At 39.7% G+C, this 15,384-nt stretch overlaps 1 protein-coding gene across 1 annotated transcript in view; it reads right to left on the reverse strand.

Moving 5' to 3' along the window:
- Positions 1-6,078, reverse strand: part of OTOG (otogelin) — a 147,001-nt gene extending 140,923 nt beyond the window's left edge. The window contains exons 1-5 of the mRNA XM_054027475.1: positions 5,994-6,078; positions 5,445-5,599; positions 3,631-3,749; positions 2,987-3,192; positions 1,422-1,552 (exon numbers count right to left, since the gene is read on the reverse strand). Coding sequence (XP_053883450.1) covers positions 1,422-1,552; positions 2,987-3,192; positions 3,631-3,749; positions 5,445-5,599; positions 5,994-6,078 — 696 coding nt within the window. The remainder of the gene's footprint in view (positions 1-1,421; positions 1,553-2,986; positions 3,193-3,630; positions 3,750-5,444; positions 5,600-5,993) is intronic.
- Between the last annotated feature and the right edge of the window lie 9,306 nt (positions 6,079-15,384).

A 15,384-nucleotide genomic window follows, 5' to 3' on the forward strand; every position in this document is an offset into this window, starting at 1 on the left:
CTGAATGCTCTCAAAGTTGTAGTCCGTGTTCTGGTAGGGCCCATTCTAAGCTCAGTGCACGTACTACCACAAAAAACTTCTGCACACTTTAAACATTTACCTGTTACCTGTCATCAATAAAGGCTTCAAACACCTCCTGCCCTGAATTGAGAGGACCAGACAACCTCTGTCAAATATATCTTCAGGCTTCACAACATGCCCAAGGGTCAATACACTCTAGTTCTGTCAGCCTAGTGGGCAAATTCCAGCATCCCCTCATTACAGACACCCAGCATGTAGGTCAATTAAAATATACAATAAAATGCATCACAACCAAAATGTGACCTCTCAAGTCATCTGCCACTGGCTTCAGTACAAAATATTTCATCTTGGGGGGCTTCCCCAAAGCACATCATGTAGAGGGGGAAAATATTGGAATTGTGGTGGGCAAAAGGAGTGATAGCTAAACCCTTCTTGCTGCCACTTATGATGCATTTTATTTCTGTCTTCTTAAGGGATATTTGCCTAAGGAAGGATTCCAGCATTGGCCCTTTGGTTTGCAGCATTTCACTGATACAACTTGAAAAAATATTGCTCAAGAATGTCACCGAAATTTTTCTTCCTTGGTTACAGAGATGAAATTTTGGTCCCCAGTGGCAAGAGAAATGCTTTAATCTCTTTAAGCAGCTGTTTTGGCACCAGATCTAGAGGAAGCCACTGGCCTGGTTTCCAGGCTGCACCTTTTCTTATGATGAGACAGCAGAACGTGCCAAAAAATCAAGGACTACATTACAAACTTAAAAGAGAAGGCAGATGAAAAAAGCACAAGAATGAACCAATCCATCAACCACTCCAAACCCCTTTCTAACTAAGCAAAGTCTATGTCTTTGAGGCAGTGTCAGGAAAAAATATGCACCTTGGAACTAGATGACACTAATCAAAGAATACTAACATTAACATCACACCTGGTACTAAAGGTTTTTGACTAAATCCTGCACTCTGAGTATTAAGTGAGGGAAAGAAGATGGTAGGAGAAGCAATTGTCCCCCAACCCAGTACTATCCCCCACCCCTCCCATAGAAGTAGGAAGGCAGAATCTCGCTATAACACTTGAGAGTTGAGAAAAGCAGACATTTAAACACACCAGCCTGGATTGCACACCATATCCCCGAAAAAACATATCTAGCCCCTTAGCCAGCTAGTAGATAGGCTGAAGTGAGCAGTAAGCAGGAATAGCAAATCGGAATTTGCAGTTTGCTCCTGCTTCACAGTCTCTCTTCACCCCCTTCCTCACAGCCTGTGGGTAGGAGTCCTGCTCTGCACCACAGCATTCCTATAGCAAAGGACACACTGGGCAGCATCTCTATTCTCCCTCGATGCACTGACCAAGACCCTATAAGAATTACAGACTGTTAATTTCTCTTGTTAATTTTTATTCAGACCTGTAGAGAGTCTTGGCTTTGGGTCAAACAGGGTGGCTCATAGTTAAAAGAGTTATCCCAGTCAGGTGAGCCCTGTGGACGATTTTCCCTCCAGCTCTCTACAAACTCTGCAATGTCTTCAGTCAATTTTCCTAAGAAATATACACAAATATTAAAGCATCAATTTGACACAGAACAACAATAACCACATTTGTATAGGCTCTTCCATCCGAGAACCTCAGATTTTAACAACCATGTCAAAGGATGACCGTCTCTTTAAGAGTTGGGTCAGCCCCACTTGTGACTAACCAGTGGCCTCCCATCTGAGGCTGCAAGGTGAGGTTGATAGCCTGAAGGTCCATTTCATGACCAGCAAGGTCTCAGCTGGTTAGGGAGGCCCTGTGGTAGGCCCTGGAACTCTGGAAATAGCCCAGCTGGTTGGTGTTTCCCAGGACAATGACACTGGAAAGTGAGAGCTGCAGGGAGCAGGAAGGCTTCTACAGAAGACCATGGATTAAGGGAAAGAACCCAGTTATATGAAACTCCCAGGAAGGTGGCCTGGAGAATGAGAATAACAAGGAGTCCCTGGGTCAGGGCAAGGACTTGGAATGTCTGAGAGAGGTGAGGGAAACACCTGTGGAAACTATAGCCCATGTTCGGCACAGGAAGTATTTTATATATGTTTTTTGCCTACGTTTTTGGTTTAACCCAATAAAGTGTGCCCTGAAGCAAGGGCTGAAACTGACTGTGGCATAGCATTCATTCTTCGTCGAGCAGGGTGAGGGTAATTTAAAGGGCCAGCTGGGAGAAGGCATCTAAGGGCTGCACTCTGCAATAAGCCATTAAACTTGAAAGCCCACTTTAAAGGTACAGAAATAGTATCTTCATTTTTATTTTTGGAGAAAATGAGACACAAAAAGCTTAAGGGCAAGAATTTCAGAAGTGACTAGTGATTTGGGGCTCTCAGCTTGAGATACTTTAAAAAAGCCTGATTTTCAAATAGTACTAACCAACCACCCTCTCAAAATCTGGACCCTCTCATGTCTCAGGTTGGGTGCCCAGAAACCTAGGGTCTGAAATCACTAGTGAAAATCTTGGTTGAAATGAAATGACACATTTCTTGAATTTTTGGTGGTTTTCTTTAATTACACGTTAAAGTTTAATTATATATTGACTTATCCTCCCAAAATAGTAGTGGTATTTTCAGGTTGCCAGAGACTCCTTGTGAACTTAGAGAGAGAGGAGGGAACACTGTCAAGTGTAAAAAACCTATCTACTTTTTAGGTTCCTAGAACCCAAAGTATGAGTACAGTTCTAGCTGGGTGCTGAGCCAAATGTTTAGTTTATTTTGAAAGGGATCCCTAACCATAACCCTGGAGCCCATATTGAACCCAGATATCCTTACAGATAACACCTGACAGAAGGGTTACAATATCTTATTTTAATTTCAAATACAGATCTACTTTTAAACACAATTAAGATTACCATAAAAACTACATTGAAGGAATTAATTTTTGACCAGGAAAATGAAAGTGAACTGAAGCAAACCTATATTAACATCATAACAAATATGTAAAAATACTCACCATAACTAGTCTCAAGCTCATCCTGCAGGATAGCATTGTTGTTTCCACATAACCCATGTGTTTTGCCCAAGTAGTCTGGTGTCAACTTTATATAGACTGCAGATGTACCATCCCAAGCCAGAGTGAATGCATACCGGTGTCTAACTAGGATGTATCCAGCTAGTTTTTGGATGTGTACATTTCCTATAGCATGAGGTAACTGAACTCTATGAAGCAAGCATAATTAAAGACAAAAGAGCAAAGAATTTTTATATTTTTAAATGAAAAAGATCTCCATGTAAAGGAATTATTACTCAGTGATTTAATGACTTCCCTATAAACTTGAGGGAAACTGTGCTTTGAGTAATACTAATGTAAATCTGGAGTAACTCAATTGAGGCCAACAGAGTTATATCAGATTCACATCCAGCTCCAAACATGAATGCAGAAATTTTATCCTCTAATACCACAACATAGTTTAAATATCATTCTCCTAGTGCACTACTTTGTGAACTGCAGAAATGTTACCATCAATATGGATGGCATATTTGCCTTTTAGCTGCCAATAAGTGATGCTGCTTATATGTACACTGATGTAAACAATGTCATGAGAATTGATTCAATGTAAAAACAAAACATACCACAATAAATGTGAATGTAATTACCCAAATCCTTTGTAGATGACCTCACTGCTCAACTTTATTTCTTCATCTCCAGAAAAAAATAGGCTAACAGACCTTTTGCAGGAATAGGGTGAAGATTTGCATTCTGGATCATTATTAACCTGCCAAATGATATTATTGGGGAGAAGTTACATTTTATTAACTTTCTCAACATTCCCTATGCTGCCCAACTAATACGTTCTGTCCCAATCATGACTTTTAGCAATGATCTCAAGGGGCAACAGGATAGTTTGGTCACCAAGGCTTCAGTCCTGGGTTTCTCCAAGACTGCCAACAATTGTGATATGCAGCAGTATAGCTATGCCGCTGTAGTGTAGACACTTGCTATGGAGATAGAAAGAGTTTTTCCATCAACCTAGCTGCATCTATAGCTACATCTAACTACGTTGCATAGGGTGTGAAATTTTTCAGTCTAAGATTTAGGGGTAGACCCAGTCTAATTTGGCCATCATCTTCTCTCCAGACTCTGAGCCTGATCATATCCTCCCAATTTTGCAGTGTACAAAGCAAATTCTATTTAAGATGCAATGCTACTAACAGGAACTGGTGACTATATGAGTTGCAGTTGACAAAATGATGCAATGAAAGTTACTGCTTTCCCTAGAGTTTAGCCATTGGAAACAATGGCAATACACTAACACAGAAAAAGAAGTACACAGCAGTGACATGTCTGTGGGGAAGGAGATCAAAGGTTGGCATCATTGGCAGAGCATAAAGGGCAAGGAGAAGAATAAGGGAGACCAATCAAAGATGCAGGAAAAAGCAGAATGAAGTAGGGTGCTGCGTGCAAGGACAAGAAGTTTGAACTTGCTGGACAGTGCAGTGGGAAGCTGGTGAGGTTACTCAGCAAAGGGCAGGGGATTAGATGGGTGAAATAATGTGTGGAGAGACTATTTAAATTTTTAATATATAAAAATAATGCATCTGATATAAATTAAGAGACTATGTTAGAAATTATGTATTTGATGGAACTATTTTTGAAAGATCGTCAATAATGTCTCAGCTTCTTCTATATTATCAGTAGTAGCTCTATTGCCATTAAAGATGAGTTAATATTCAAAATTTTTGATATTTAAAAAAAATGCATTTCATTGTTATGAAACTATGCTGCTTACATACTGCAATGACAGGCACTACAGAAACTCTAATACATATATATTGCAGAATTTAAAATGAGTTCAATTATCTGGTATTACATGGCCTAATCCCAAGAGGTGCTGAGTACTGAAACTGGAAGTTGTGGGAACTCACTGAGCTGGGCCAAATATGAGTGAGTGGAATTATGACCAGGCACTTTAGCTGTGGTTCATATGTTCAGTTGCACCCACAGAAATCATGAAACCACAGGTGCCAAACCTGAGTGGCACTGCAAGCTCATGCACCAGGTCACAAGACCCAGAGTGGGGATCCAGGCCCAGCCCCACAGGACAGAAATTGCCACTATGGGATGAGTGCAAGGTGATCACTATCCAGTTTCCTCACCCCCCATCCTTCCACACTGGACTTGGTTGGGATTAGGATTGTGGTGATAGGGCAGAGGGTGCTGCTGCAGGTGGTTGGTGCCCCTCTTGACTATAACTCAATATCATGTCCCAGAAGAGTTTAGTATAGTGCCCCCATTGAATTAGGTACTGCATCCACTTCTGGTGCTCAGCACCTCACCTGATCATGCCTATATATGTAATACCATTGATAACCCTTGTAACTTGTCTACAGATCATTGTTCCACTTTAAACTCACAAGTTATTTGTATGCCTGTGATCGTATGAAACTGACTTAAAAATGCAGTCTCCCACCTGTATAGAGAAACTCTGTTCATCTATTTCATTCTGTCTCACAAGTACATATGTGGATTTCCCAGAGAAATAATAGTAGAGTCCATCAAAGGTTTCAAAATGGTATTGGCCCCACGTTCGGCATATGTTATCCCTTTCAGCACCTGTGTTGTGCACTAGACAGACAAAAGGAGAGCAATTTGAAAAGCATTAACCTTTTATTTTTTGATTGAACAGGAAAGTTTAAGAAACACAATGCATTTGTGCTTGGGATTGCAGTCCCACTGCAGGATACCTGCAACACTCAGGGCGGAGGAGATACGAACGAACACTTCCAACTCTTCGGTTATATCTCAGCATAACTCAACGCCAGCAGGATAGCAAGTAGTGGCTTGGAGTTTTGCAACTCCAGCTCTGCTAGTGTACTGGCTGTCCCCAGAGCAGGGAGTGACGATAAGCTTTGATGTCTTTTGGCAAAGGAAGGATGTCCATGTGGCTGTGGGGCCTGTATACTCTTAACCCATCCCTGGACAGATTGCATTATAATAGAGAATTAATTTTTCTACACACCTGTCTGGCATCTTGATCCACTTGCATTAAATCGACTGCAGTCACAAAACTCTCTGTGCACACATTCACCTCCATTAAAACACATGACTGCATCTAAGTGAAGAAACAAGGCTTATTAAAAACTAAGTGTGATAATAATTTACATTAACAAGGCCCACTTCTGCCATTGAATGTAACTTGCATGTGAGTCAATGGGTATTAGCTGTGCATCTGAAGACTGAATGGGCTGACATCTTTCAACCTGAAGGATCCCAAAGAGCCTCACAAACAGTATTCATACAGGAATGACTTCACTATTGGAATGCAGACACATATGGCATGAAGGATTGCAGCCAAATGACCAGCGCAATACACTACAATTCAGGCATGCCAAATTCACCAGGGAAGATCTATATTCTGATAAAAAAGGCTATGGCATCTTAAGGCACCCGTAACCCATCTATCACTGGAGTATCTGGGAGTCAACACAGGGATGGCAGGATACCTTAGTATCTAAAAGACCCCGAACACTAAAATGGATGAAGAGCTAAGTCAGCCCTGCCAAAATTCAAACCTGTTAGTCCATGGAGTCCAGACATTTCTAACTGCTAGGCCACTAGTAATTCCCATTCCTTCTGATAACTTGTAAGGGTACCAGTCACAAATCAATCTTACAAATATGGACCTGAATCAGAGCAGAGATTGACGCTTTTGTTTCCCTAGATACTCTCCAACTTTTCAATGTAAAATATTTCTATTCATAAAGTACAATGAACCTACAGTATAGAAAGCAGAAACATTTTGATTTGTAATGACAATTTTGGTTTATCCAGAGCGGATCTCTATCAGAATCTTTTGGGCCAAATTTTCAAAGTACGACGTATGATGTATGACAAGCAGAAATATGCATTTAACTACCAAATTAGCACCTTGAAATGCAACATTGGGGGGCCAAAATATCTGCATGGGCATTTTGATGGGTTTGCCTATTTTGCCCATCTTTATCCTTTAAAGTTTGAGCTTACTTGGAAAATCACTGACTTTTAGTAACCGTACATAACTCCAATTACAAATCTGTCAATTTTATCTCCACAAGTATACAAAGTAGAAATATAGTTTATAATATCCAGAGAAGAAAAGCTTGAGAACATATCTGTTGTATGAAAATAAATGCATCATTATCATTTAAAGACTGGAGCTAACCAGGCAAGTTGAACTTTGAAAGAAGTAACCTCAGGTAGGTACAGCGTTTGGATTTGGCCTTTTTTTGTTTTACTTATTTTTCTCTAAAAATACTTCAGTCTTTAGATAGAAGCATATTTTTGCTCACACAATTCTTGAAAAACAAACCATAACTATAACTCACAAGTCGTGTACAGAAACACAATATAAGGTCAAGGTTTCACTGGAAACAGGTACTGTTTTCTTCTACTTCTAGGGAACATTAATGTTTGAAATGTCAAATCACAATCAATAGTGTGTACAGTGAAATCATGGAGTGTCCTGATTCACTTCAGCTTTTGAAAGGGACGACTATGTTATTTAAAGTTTGAACCCTGAAAACCTACATGCAAGTACTGTGATTGGTTTCAATGGGCTTGGGCCCATGAGTGAGGCTTCAAGGATTTGCACCCATGTTTTATGATGCAAAGTCATCTCCCATGCATTATGTTTTCTTCCAAATATTGGCATTCCCTGCACATAAATACAAAAAAACACAAAGACCACCATAAGCTCATTCTGAACTATTTTACTAGAATGGCTGAATTCTATTTCCTGTAGACTAATTTTAAGATCACAAATCAAAACGTTTTGACAAGCCAGGAAAGGAACATTCAAAGGATGCATTCCTATTACTTCACTGTGACTGTCTTTAGTAAGATAGCAAGCTAAAGACTTCAGCAAGAGTAATTTACCAGTAAACTTAATTTCAAATGCTATTTTCCTGCCTCATTTCCTGTCCTCAGATAGTTCATTTTATTGATATTTTTCATTACCAATTTTATACAAACACCTGCTATAGCAAGTGCCCAGTTTGTTATGCCAGCACTGGAGAACTTCATTATAGATAAAATGAGCCATACAGTTCTTCCTTCTAAAAACTTTAATTCCACTAATAAAAAATAATCTGAAGTAAAGCTGAGCATTGAAAGGTATCCTGTGATCCTGTGAGAGTGATCCAGCCAAAAGTAACTGCAGCTTCAAGAGCAAAGAGAAATTAAAAAATTTCAAGTTTAATGAAAACAGACTATAATGTCCATATTCATTTTAAAACTCCAATTGGAGTTTGATCTGATTTTCAAATGGGCCTCAAAAATGACACCCAGAAGTTTTGCATGGCCACCCATTTGCACACACTACTGCCTTTAAATGCAGACACCGGCCAGGTAACTGTGCATCACCCACTATAATTTCCATGAATAACCCTTCTAAATAATGGGATAAATGTGAGATAAATTGAACTATGACTATACAGGTATTGTCCTATGAGAGCATAACCAGTCTGAATCCTACCTTTTAAAACTGCATGGAGTTGGTTTATTGATCACGGTACAGGTTTCACTATAAAATGCTCACACTTCAAATTTCTTCTGTTTCGTAAGATTTTATCTTCTTAAGAATTAGTCCCTTTGCTTAAAATTGCACCTATGCTGGCACCTATAAGATTTCTCAGCACAGGAGAAACTTTTTGTCCAAGATTTTTAAAAATAGGTGCCTAGATCCATACTTGGTAACCTAAGTAAGTGGTCTGATATGCAAAACCTGCTGAGGACCTAGCAACTCCCATTAACTATAATTGACTTCAATGGGTGCTGCTAGATACTCAGCACTTTTGCTAATTAGACCCCTAAATCTATATTTAGGAGGCTAATTTAGGGTATTATTTCTGAAAATTTTCACATTCAACTGCAAGTGCTTCCACAATATCTTCACAATTAGTCTACAGAAAGAAGCTGTGCTTTTTCCATATTAGGCACAGTGACTTTCATAAAGGGGACTCTGACATTTCAGCCTACATGTATGTAAGGTAAATGTCACCTTATCTAGAAGTTCTCATCTGGGGAATTAATTTTAATATAAATATGTTATATTTATATAATAAATAGATTTATATTGTTTCAAAAATATCTGAATGCAACACTTTGACATTTCCAAAGTGAAATATTTAATTCCATTAAAAAAAAAAAAAAAAAAAAATCAAGATTTTGACTTTTTGTTCCAAACTGGGACAAATACAGATTTCAAATCTCAAAAATGTTTGCAGGACAGAAATTCCATTTTCCAACCAGATCTAGACACAAGAGACAGTGATATATATATACACACACCCTCTTAATCACTGTCTCTTGTGTCTAGATCTGGTTGGAAAATGGAATTTCTGTCCTGCAAACATTTTTGAGATTTGAAATGTGTGTGCGTGTATATATATATATATGTATACACACACACACACTTACATGGAACTATTTCAATTACAAATTTACTTGAGACGTATATTAAGTGGCAAGGCAGAACAATGGGTCAGCTCCCTAGTCTCCCATTTCTGGATAGCTGGATTCAAGCCCTGGTTAAAATAATTTCCTGGGATGCTGCTTCTGCACAATACAGCTGCCCTTGGCACAAAGGTACCACTCAACAGGCCACAGAGTTCAGCATGACTGGAACACTGGGATGTGACTGGTCAGAGTTGAGAGGCAGTGGGAGAGCTTTTTGGGGGGTGGAAGGCAAGCTCTACAGGCTGTGTATTGTGCTGCACTCCAGCCTACATTAATGGTCGGTCTTCCACTTTAATCAAGCGGCAAAGTTAACAATCATTTGGAAAAAGGGGTAGTTATGGGTCACCAGCTTGCCTAGATATATAACCTGCATTAAAACTGTTTGCAAATGAACATCTGGCTGCTGGGTCAGAATTATCTTACATCTCCCCGTAACTTGCCCCGTCAAGCTCACTTTTTTTCTAGTCAAATTGACAAAAAAGAAGGCTGCCGAGGCTGAGTGCTCAGCCTCCCCACTTTGTTCCAAAGCCAGAGAACTTGGTTCTTCTTCTTCTTCTTCTGCTCCAGCTCCTTGGAATTGCTTGCGGAGGATGAGCAGCTGGGCTGAAAGGCTCTTGTCAATTTTACCTGTGAAATTGACAAGAGCCTTCCTGGGGGAAGCCAAAAAATTCCATTATGGTTCTCCCCATACGGATTTTTTTCCTGAAAACCTCCCATTTTTTATCTTTCATCCTGTCCGGGGATGATTCCCCCACCCGAAAACATGAGCTTTTTCACCATTTTCCAACACTTCGACCATTAGGAGTGAGTAAAGACCACTGAAAATACTTGCCAGGCTGCAAGCATCACTGGCAGGACGAATGCAGTGGGTAAATTGTTTGCTCATTATCATGACATATGTTTCAAACAAAGACAGAGGCCCCGGTTCTCCATTGCGTATGATCAGCTGTTGTGGACCGTGGCAGGCACTGGAAGCTGCTTGTGACTCACTGAACCTTGGATGCCCAGCCCCTGCCAAACTTAGAGCAGCAGGTGGCCTAATCTAATTTCCCTGGTGGAAACTCCATAAAGAGTTTACAATAGCAGAAGATCAGCTGTAGTGGAGCCCCCTCCTGCCCCCCGCTTACATCTTTCTCCCCCTTACCCTGGGGATAGGGTGAGCATCAATCATAGGTAGTAACTACACCTCCTCTACTAGCTTTACCATAGTGGACAATCCCCCTGCACAAGAGGAATTATCCTGTGAACATTTTAGCAAAGAGCAATTTGGCACTGGAAAATACAACCCAGATTATTGAAAATACACATAAATCAAGAATGATTTAGATAATGGCATAATTAATCCCTTTTGCACTCTACAGCTGCCTTCCTCAATCTCTCCATGTGAAAATTCACCTCTGTGCATAGGACCTGTGAAACACCGACATAACCTGGTCGCCAGCGGGCGGGATCAAATCTGGGACCTCTGGAGCTTAGTGCATGAGCCTCCACTGCATGAGCTAAAAGCCAACTGCCTGTTAGCTAAGGCTGTAGAGCAGACTCATTTTATCTTTCTCTGTCTCTATGTGGTCTCCATGCCACTAGATAGGACAGCACACCACACCCAGAATGTTTGTGGGTTACACCTGTACAAGGCTTTTGTACCACATACCCTTTTTGGAGAACTTAAGTGGTGCATAAACCAACTAATGGGTCTCTGAAGTAGGATGAATTTTATGCATAATAGCCTGGCACCTTTCATTCCTGGTCCTGCCCACTGTCTCCCAAGATTGGGAATAGAACTCAGGAATCCTGACTCCCAGAATGTTGCACTAGCCAGTGCCTTTAGCAAAGTGGTGAGCTACCGCCTTCAACAAGAGTAATTTAGCCTTCAGTGTGAAAGTCATTAGGCATCTGCCTTCTAGATAAGCTAAATGAAATGCAAATGTCCACTTTGATTGGGTTGTCTGAATTGGTTGAGGTGCTGCTGTGTTCTGAAAATTGAGTGAATCTCCAGATAACAGTTTACGCTGATAACAAAACTAGTCAGGTGATCTGACAGGCTTCAGATTGTCCTTCCTTTCACAAGAAGGTGCATATATATAGAGCCCTGTGTCACTGTAAAGCAGTTAAGTATTACCAGTGCAGTACAGCCTGATTTCAATCCTGCTTCACTGGGTCGTCACTCAGAAGGCCTGTGATAACGTGCAAGTGGAAACCTGGGTTACTTTAATTTTGTTGCACCTATCAAGTAGTTCTTTAGGCTTTTACTGAACAACCTCTCATACCAGCATTCAGCTTCCTTTCAATTTGCAATCATCTTAAAAACCCCAACATATTGTGGAAGCAGAGAAAGAACTGACAGGAAGGGGATGTAATGCATGACAGTTCCTTCTCTGCTTCCACAATATTCTCAAGCCAAATGAATTTTTTCAAGCTGGAGTTGAGGGTGTCATCTCAGCATGTATTTAAGTGTTTCTGTCCCTCTCCGAAATCCCATGCTAGAAATTGCAGAGAGTGGGATAAATTGGGTTTGGATTTTGCCAGTGTTCAAGTGACACAAATGTGTCACTCTGATTTCTCAATAGCAATGCAATTTTCAAAATACCCATGGCAAGACTTTCAAGACAAAGCAACCTCCTGCATTTGGCAGGCAGCTTTTTGATTGTGTGTGCCTGGAAGAGCATTATACAAAATGGAACAGAAAGATTGGAAACCCTACAAAAGAAATTACCCCTCCCTCTTCCCCACACACACCACACATAGACACATGAGTCATCAATCAACATTTCTTACTAACAAAACTCTGTGTGTCTTTGGGATATTCCCTTTGAATAAGTGGAAGGATTTTCTTGCATAAAAGCAGGAGGTTCTATGCTACAGGATTCAATAACTAAATCTCATATGGTATTGTGTTGTGACCTGTATATTCTCCCAGGCTTTGGAGTACCTCTGAATAAAGCAGGTGAAGCACCATCACGTTGAACATCACAGGTGACATCCACTCCTGTGCAGAGGACTATGGTATGCAGCACTTAAGTCCCACTTGTAGATCTAAAGTGAAACTTAAGTGGTGCATAGATTCTGTGTTGGCTCTCTCCTCTCCACAGGGGTGAAGTTCATCCTATTTAGACTATTAATTCTGGAGCAAGGATCTTGTCTGTATATTTGTGTATAAAGAATCCATATTACTATACTTCATGCTCTGTATAAGTAACTGGCTTCAGTAAGAGGGCCAAAATAATCACAATGAGGGTTGAAAGAGAATTCAATTGAACTACACTGATTTACGCCAGCTGAGGACCTGGCCCATAGTTTTCACATGCTAAACTAATGGTTCATCCTCAGTGAGATGCTGCCTTGCTTATGTGTTTCTCCAGAGTTTCAAGACACAATGCTATCTTGTAACTCGGTTATTGGCTAACAGTACTGACCAAAAAATAATGGGTTATGGTGTTTTATACACAATCAGAGAGATGTGCAATGGCGGATGGTGACATGCTATTTTTGTTATCTACATATTTATGCAAAATGTTATGATAATGAGCCAAGTCCTGCTCTGTCTTATGCTGGTTTAAGTTTAGAGTAATTCCACTCAGTTCAACAGAATGCCTCCAGATTTACATTACTGCATATGGGAATAGAATATGGTACCACCGTGTTTGAGAGAACATAAATATAATTGAGAAGTAAATATTCCATTCAAAAAATAGCATATGGTAACATTGGATATTGCATAATATATACATTGCCCACAATGGGAATGGAACTATAACAAGGTTTGGAGAATTAAAAGTGTAACTGGGGATTATAAATAAAATTTAATTTAATAACTCGGTAATCATTATTTTGAGAATTACTATGCAACTACCTCTACTTAGCCCTAGTGCTCAGTTACAAAGCACAAACTCTGAAAGACACAAAGCCTTTTTAGAATATCAATTTGTGAAAAGCATAGTAGAAAAAGCTGTAGAGACATACTATTCAAAGCAAGAATGTCCCTTTGACCTAATATACCTATTGAATTTGTAGACTGTTCTTAGGCACTCTGATAGATTGTGTTCTCTCATCTATTAATCTCAGCACAATAAAAAGTGAAGCCATTCAACATTTGATTTTTAGGTGATGGAAATGTGCTGAATCATATATTATTGTTATACCCCATGTGCTTCAGGAACATTTATAAAGCAATGGAGCTAAATCAAAACATACACGGTACATGAAAGATAAATGTCTACAGAAGGAATTGGAGAGTCTCCAAAATAGATCCTGCATGGAAAAACAAGCAGACCAGAACAACCACCACCCAAACCCAAACATAAAATGGAAGACCAACAGTTGTTACAAAAAGACTCAGAAAGTAGTATCAAAAAGAAAAATGTGAACTCAAATTAAAATAATGTTGCTTATAACATGCAAATAAATTACAAATATATACTATTATGAGAACAGTTTAGCCACTGGTGTAAACAGGCAGAATTCCTTGGGCTTTAATAACAGGTTTCAGAGTAGCAGCCGTGTTAGTCTGTATCCGCAAAAAGAAGAACAGGAGTACTTGTGGCACCTTAGAGACTAACAAATTTATTAGAGCATAAGCTTTCGTGGACTACAGCCACTGCATCCGAAGAAGTGGGCTGTAGTCCACGAAAGCTTATGCTCTAATAAATTTGTTAGTCTCTAAGGTGCCACAAGTACTCCTGTTCTTCTTATTACATTTTTTAATTCTCTTCAGGTCATTACCATATCCAGCCGTGTGGCAGCCAAGTTCAGTGGAAGGATAAATGAAACAAAGCTAAATATGAGTCAACAGTGTGATGCTGTTGCAAAAAAAGCAAACATGATTCTGGGATGCATTAACAGGTGTGTTGTGAGCAAGACACGAGAAGTCATTCTTCCGCTCTACTCTGCTCTGGTTAGGCCTCAGCTGGAGTATTGTGTCCAGTTCTGGGCGCCGCATTTTAAAAAAGATGTGGAGAAATTGGAAAGGGTCCAAAGAAGAGCAACAAGAATGATTAAAGGTCTTGAGAACATGACCTATGAAGGAAGGCTGAAAGAATTGGGTTTGTTTAGTTTGGAAAAGAGAAGACTGAGAGGGGACATGATAGCAGTTTTCAGGTATATAAAAGGGTGTCATAAGGAGGAGGGAGAAATCTTGTTCACCTTAGCCTCTAAGGATAGAACCAGAAACAATGGGTTTAAACTGCAGCAAGGGAGGTCTAGGTTGGACATTAGGAAAAAGTTCCTAACTGTCAGGGTGGTTAAACACTGGAACAAATTGCCTAGGGAGGTTGTGGAATCTCCGTCTCTGGAGATATTTAAGAGTAGGTTAGATAAATGTCTATTAGGGATGGTCTAGGCAGTATTTGGTCCTGCCATGCGGGCAGGGGACTGGACTCGATGACCTCTCGAGGTCCCTTCCAGTCCTATAATCTATGAATCTATAAAACAGGTGACTAGCATCTGTGTTTATCACAACACTTTGATGACTAAATAAGTTTCCTGAAATGTGAGAACATGCCAACACTGCATCTTATCTAATAAGCATGTATAGCCCCTTAAGAAAACATTTTAGTAATGAGCCAATAAAGCATGCTTTGTGTGTTGTGCATTCATGCTGGTAGAAAAATAGGACATATTTTTGGTTTAAATTATGAAACAAATCTTCACTTTTCTCTCAATCCATAAGAAACCCCACTTTTGATACCAAAACAGTGCCATAGCTATAATGCGATGTAGAACTGAACTATTTTTTCTACCTATTTTGAGATGCTAGCTACTCAGAAATTGGTCAAAAGAACTGGAGAATTTGCATCAACTATTTATTGAATCTTGATGAGTAACAAAATAGTTCAAACAAATGTTTTTGCCTAGGTCACTGTTTTAGATAAACAGTAAATCAGTTCTTTAAACAATGTGTTCCTGCATACATAACTTAA

Source organism: Malaclemys terrapin, chromosome 4, assembly GCF_027887155.1.
Source record: "Malaclemys terrapin pileata isolate rMalTer1 chromosome 4, rMalTer1.hap1, whole genome shotgun sequence".
NCBI lineage: Eukaryota > Metazoa > Chordata > Testudines > Emydidae > Malaclemys > Malaclemys terrapin.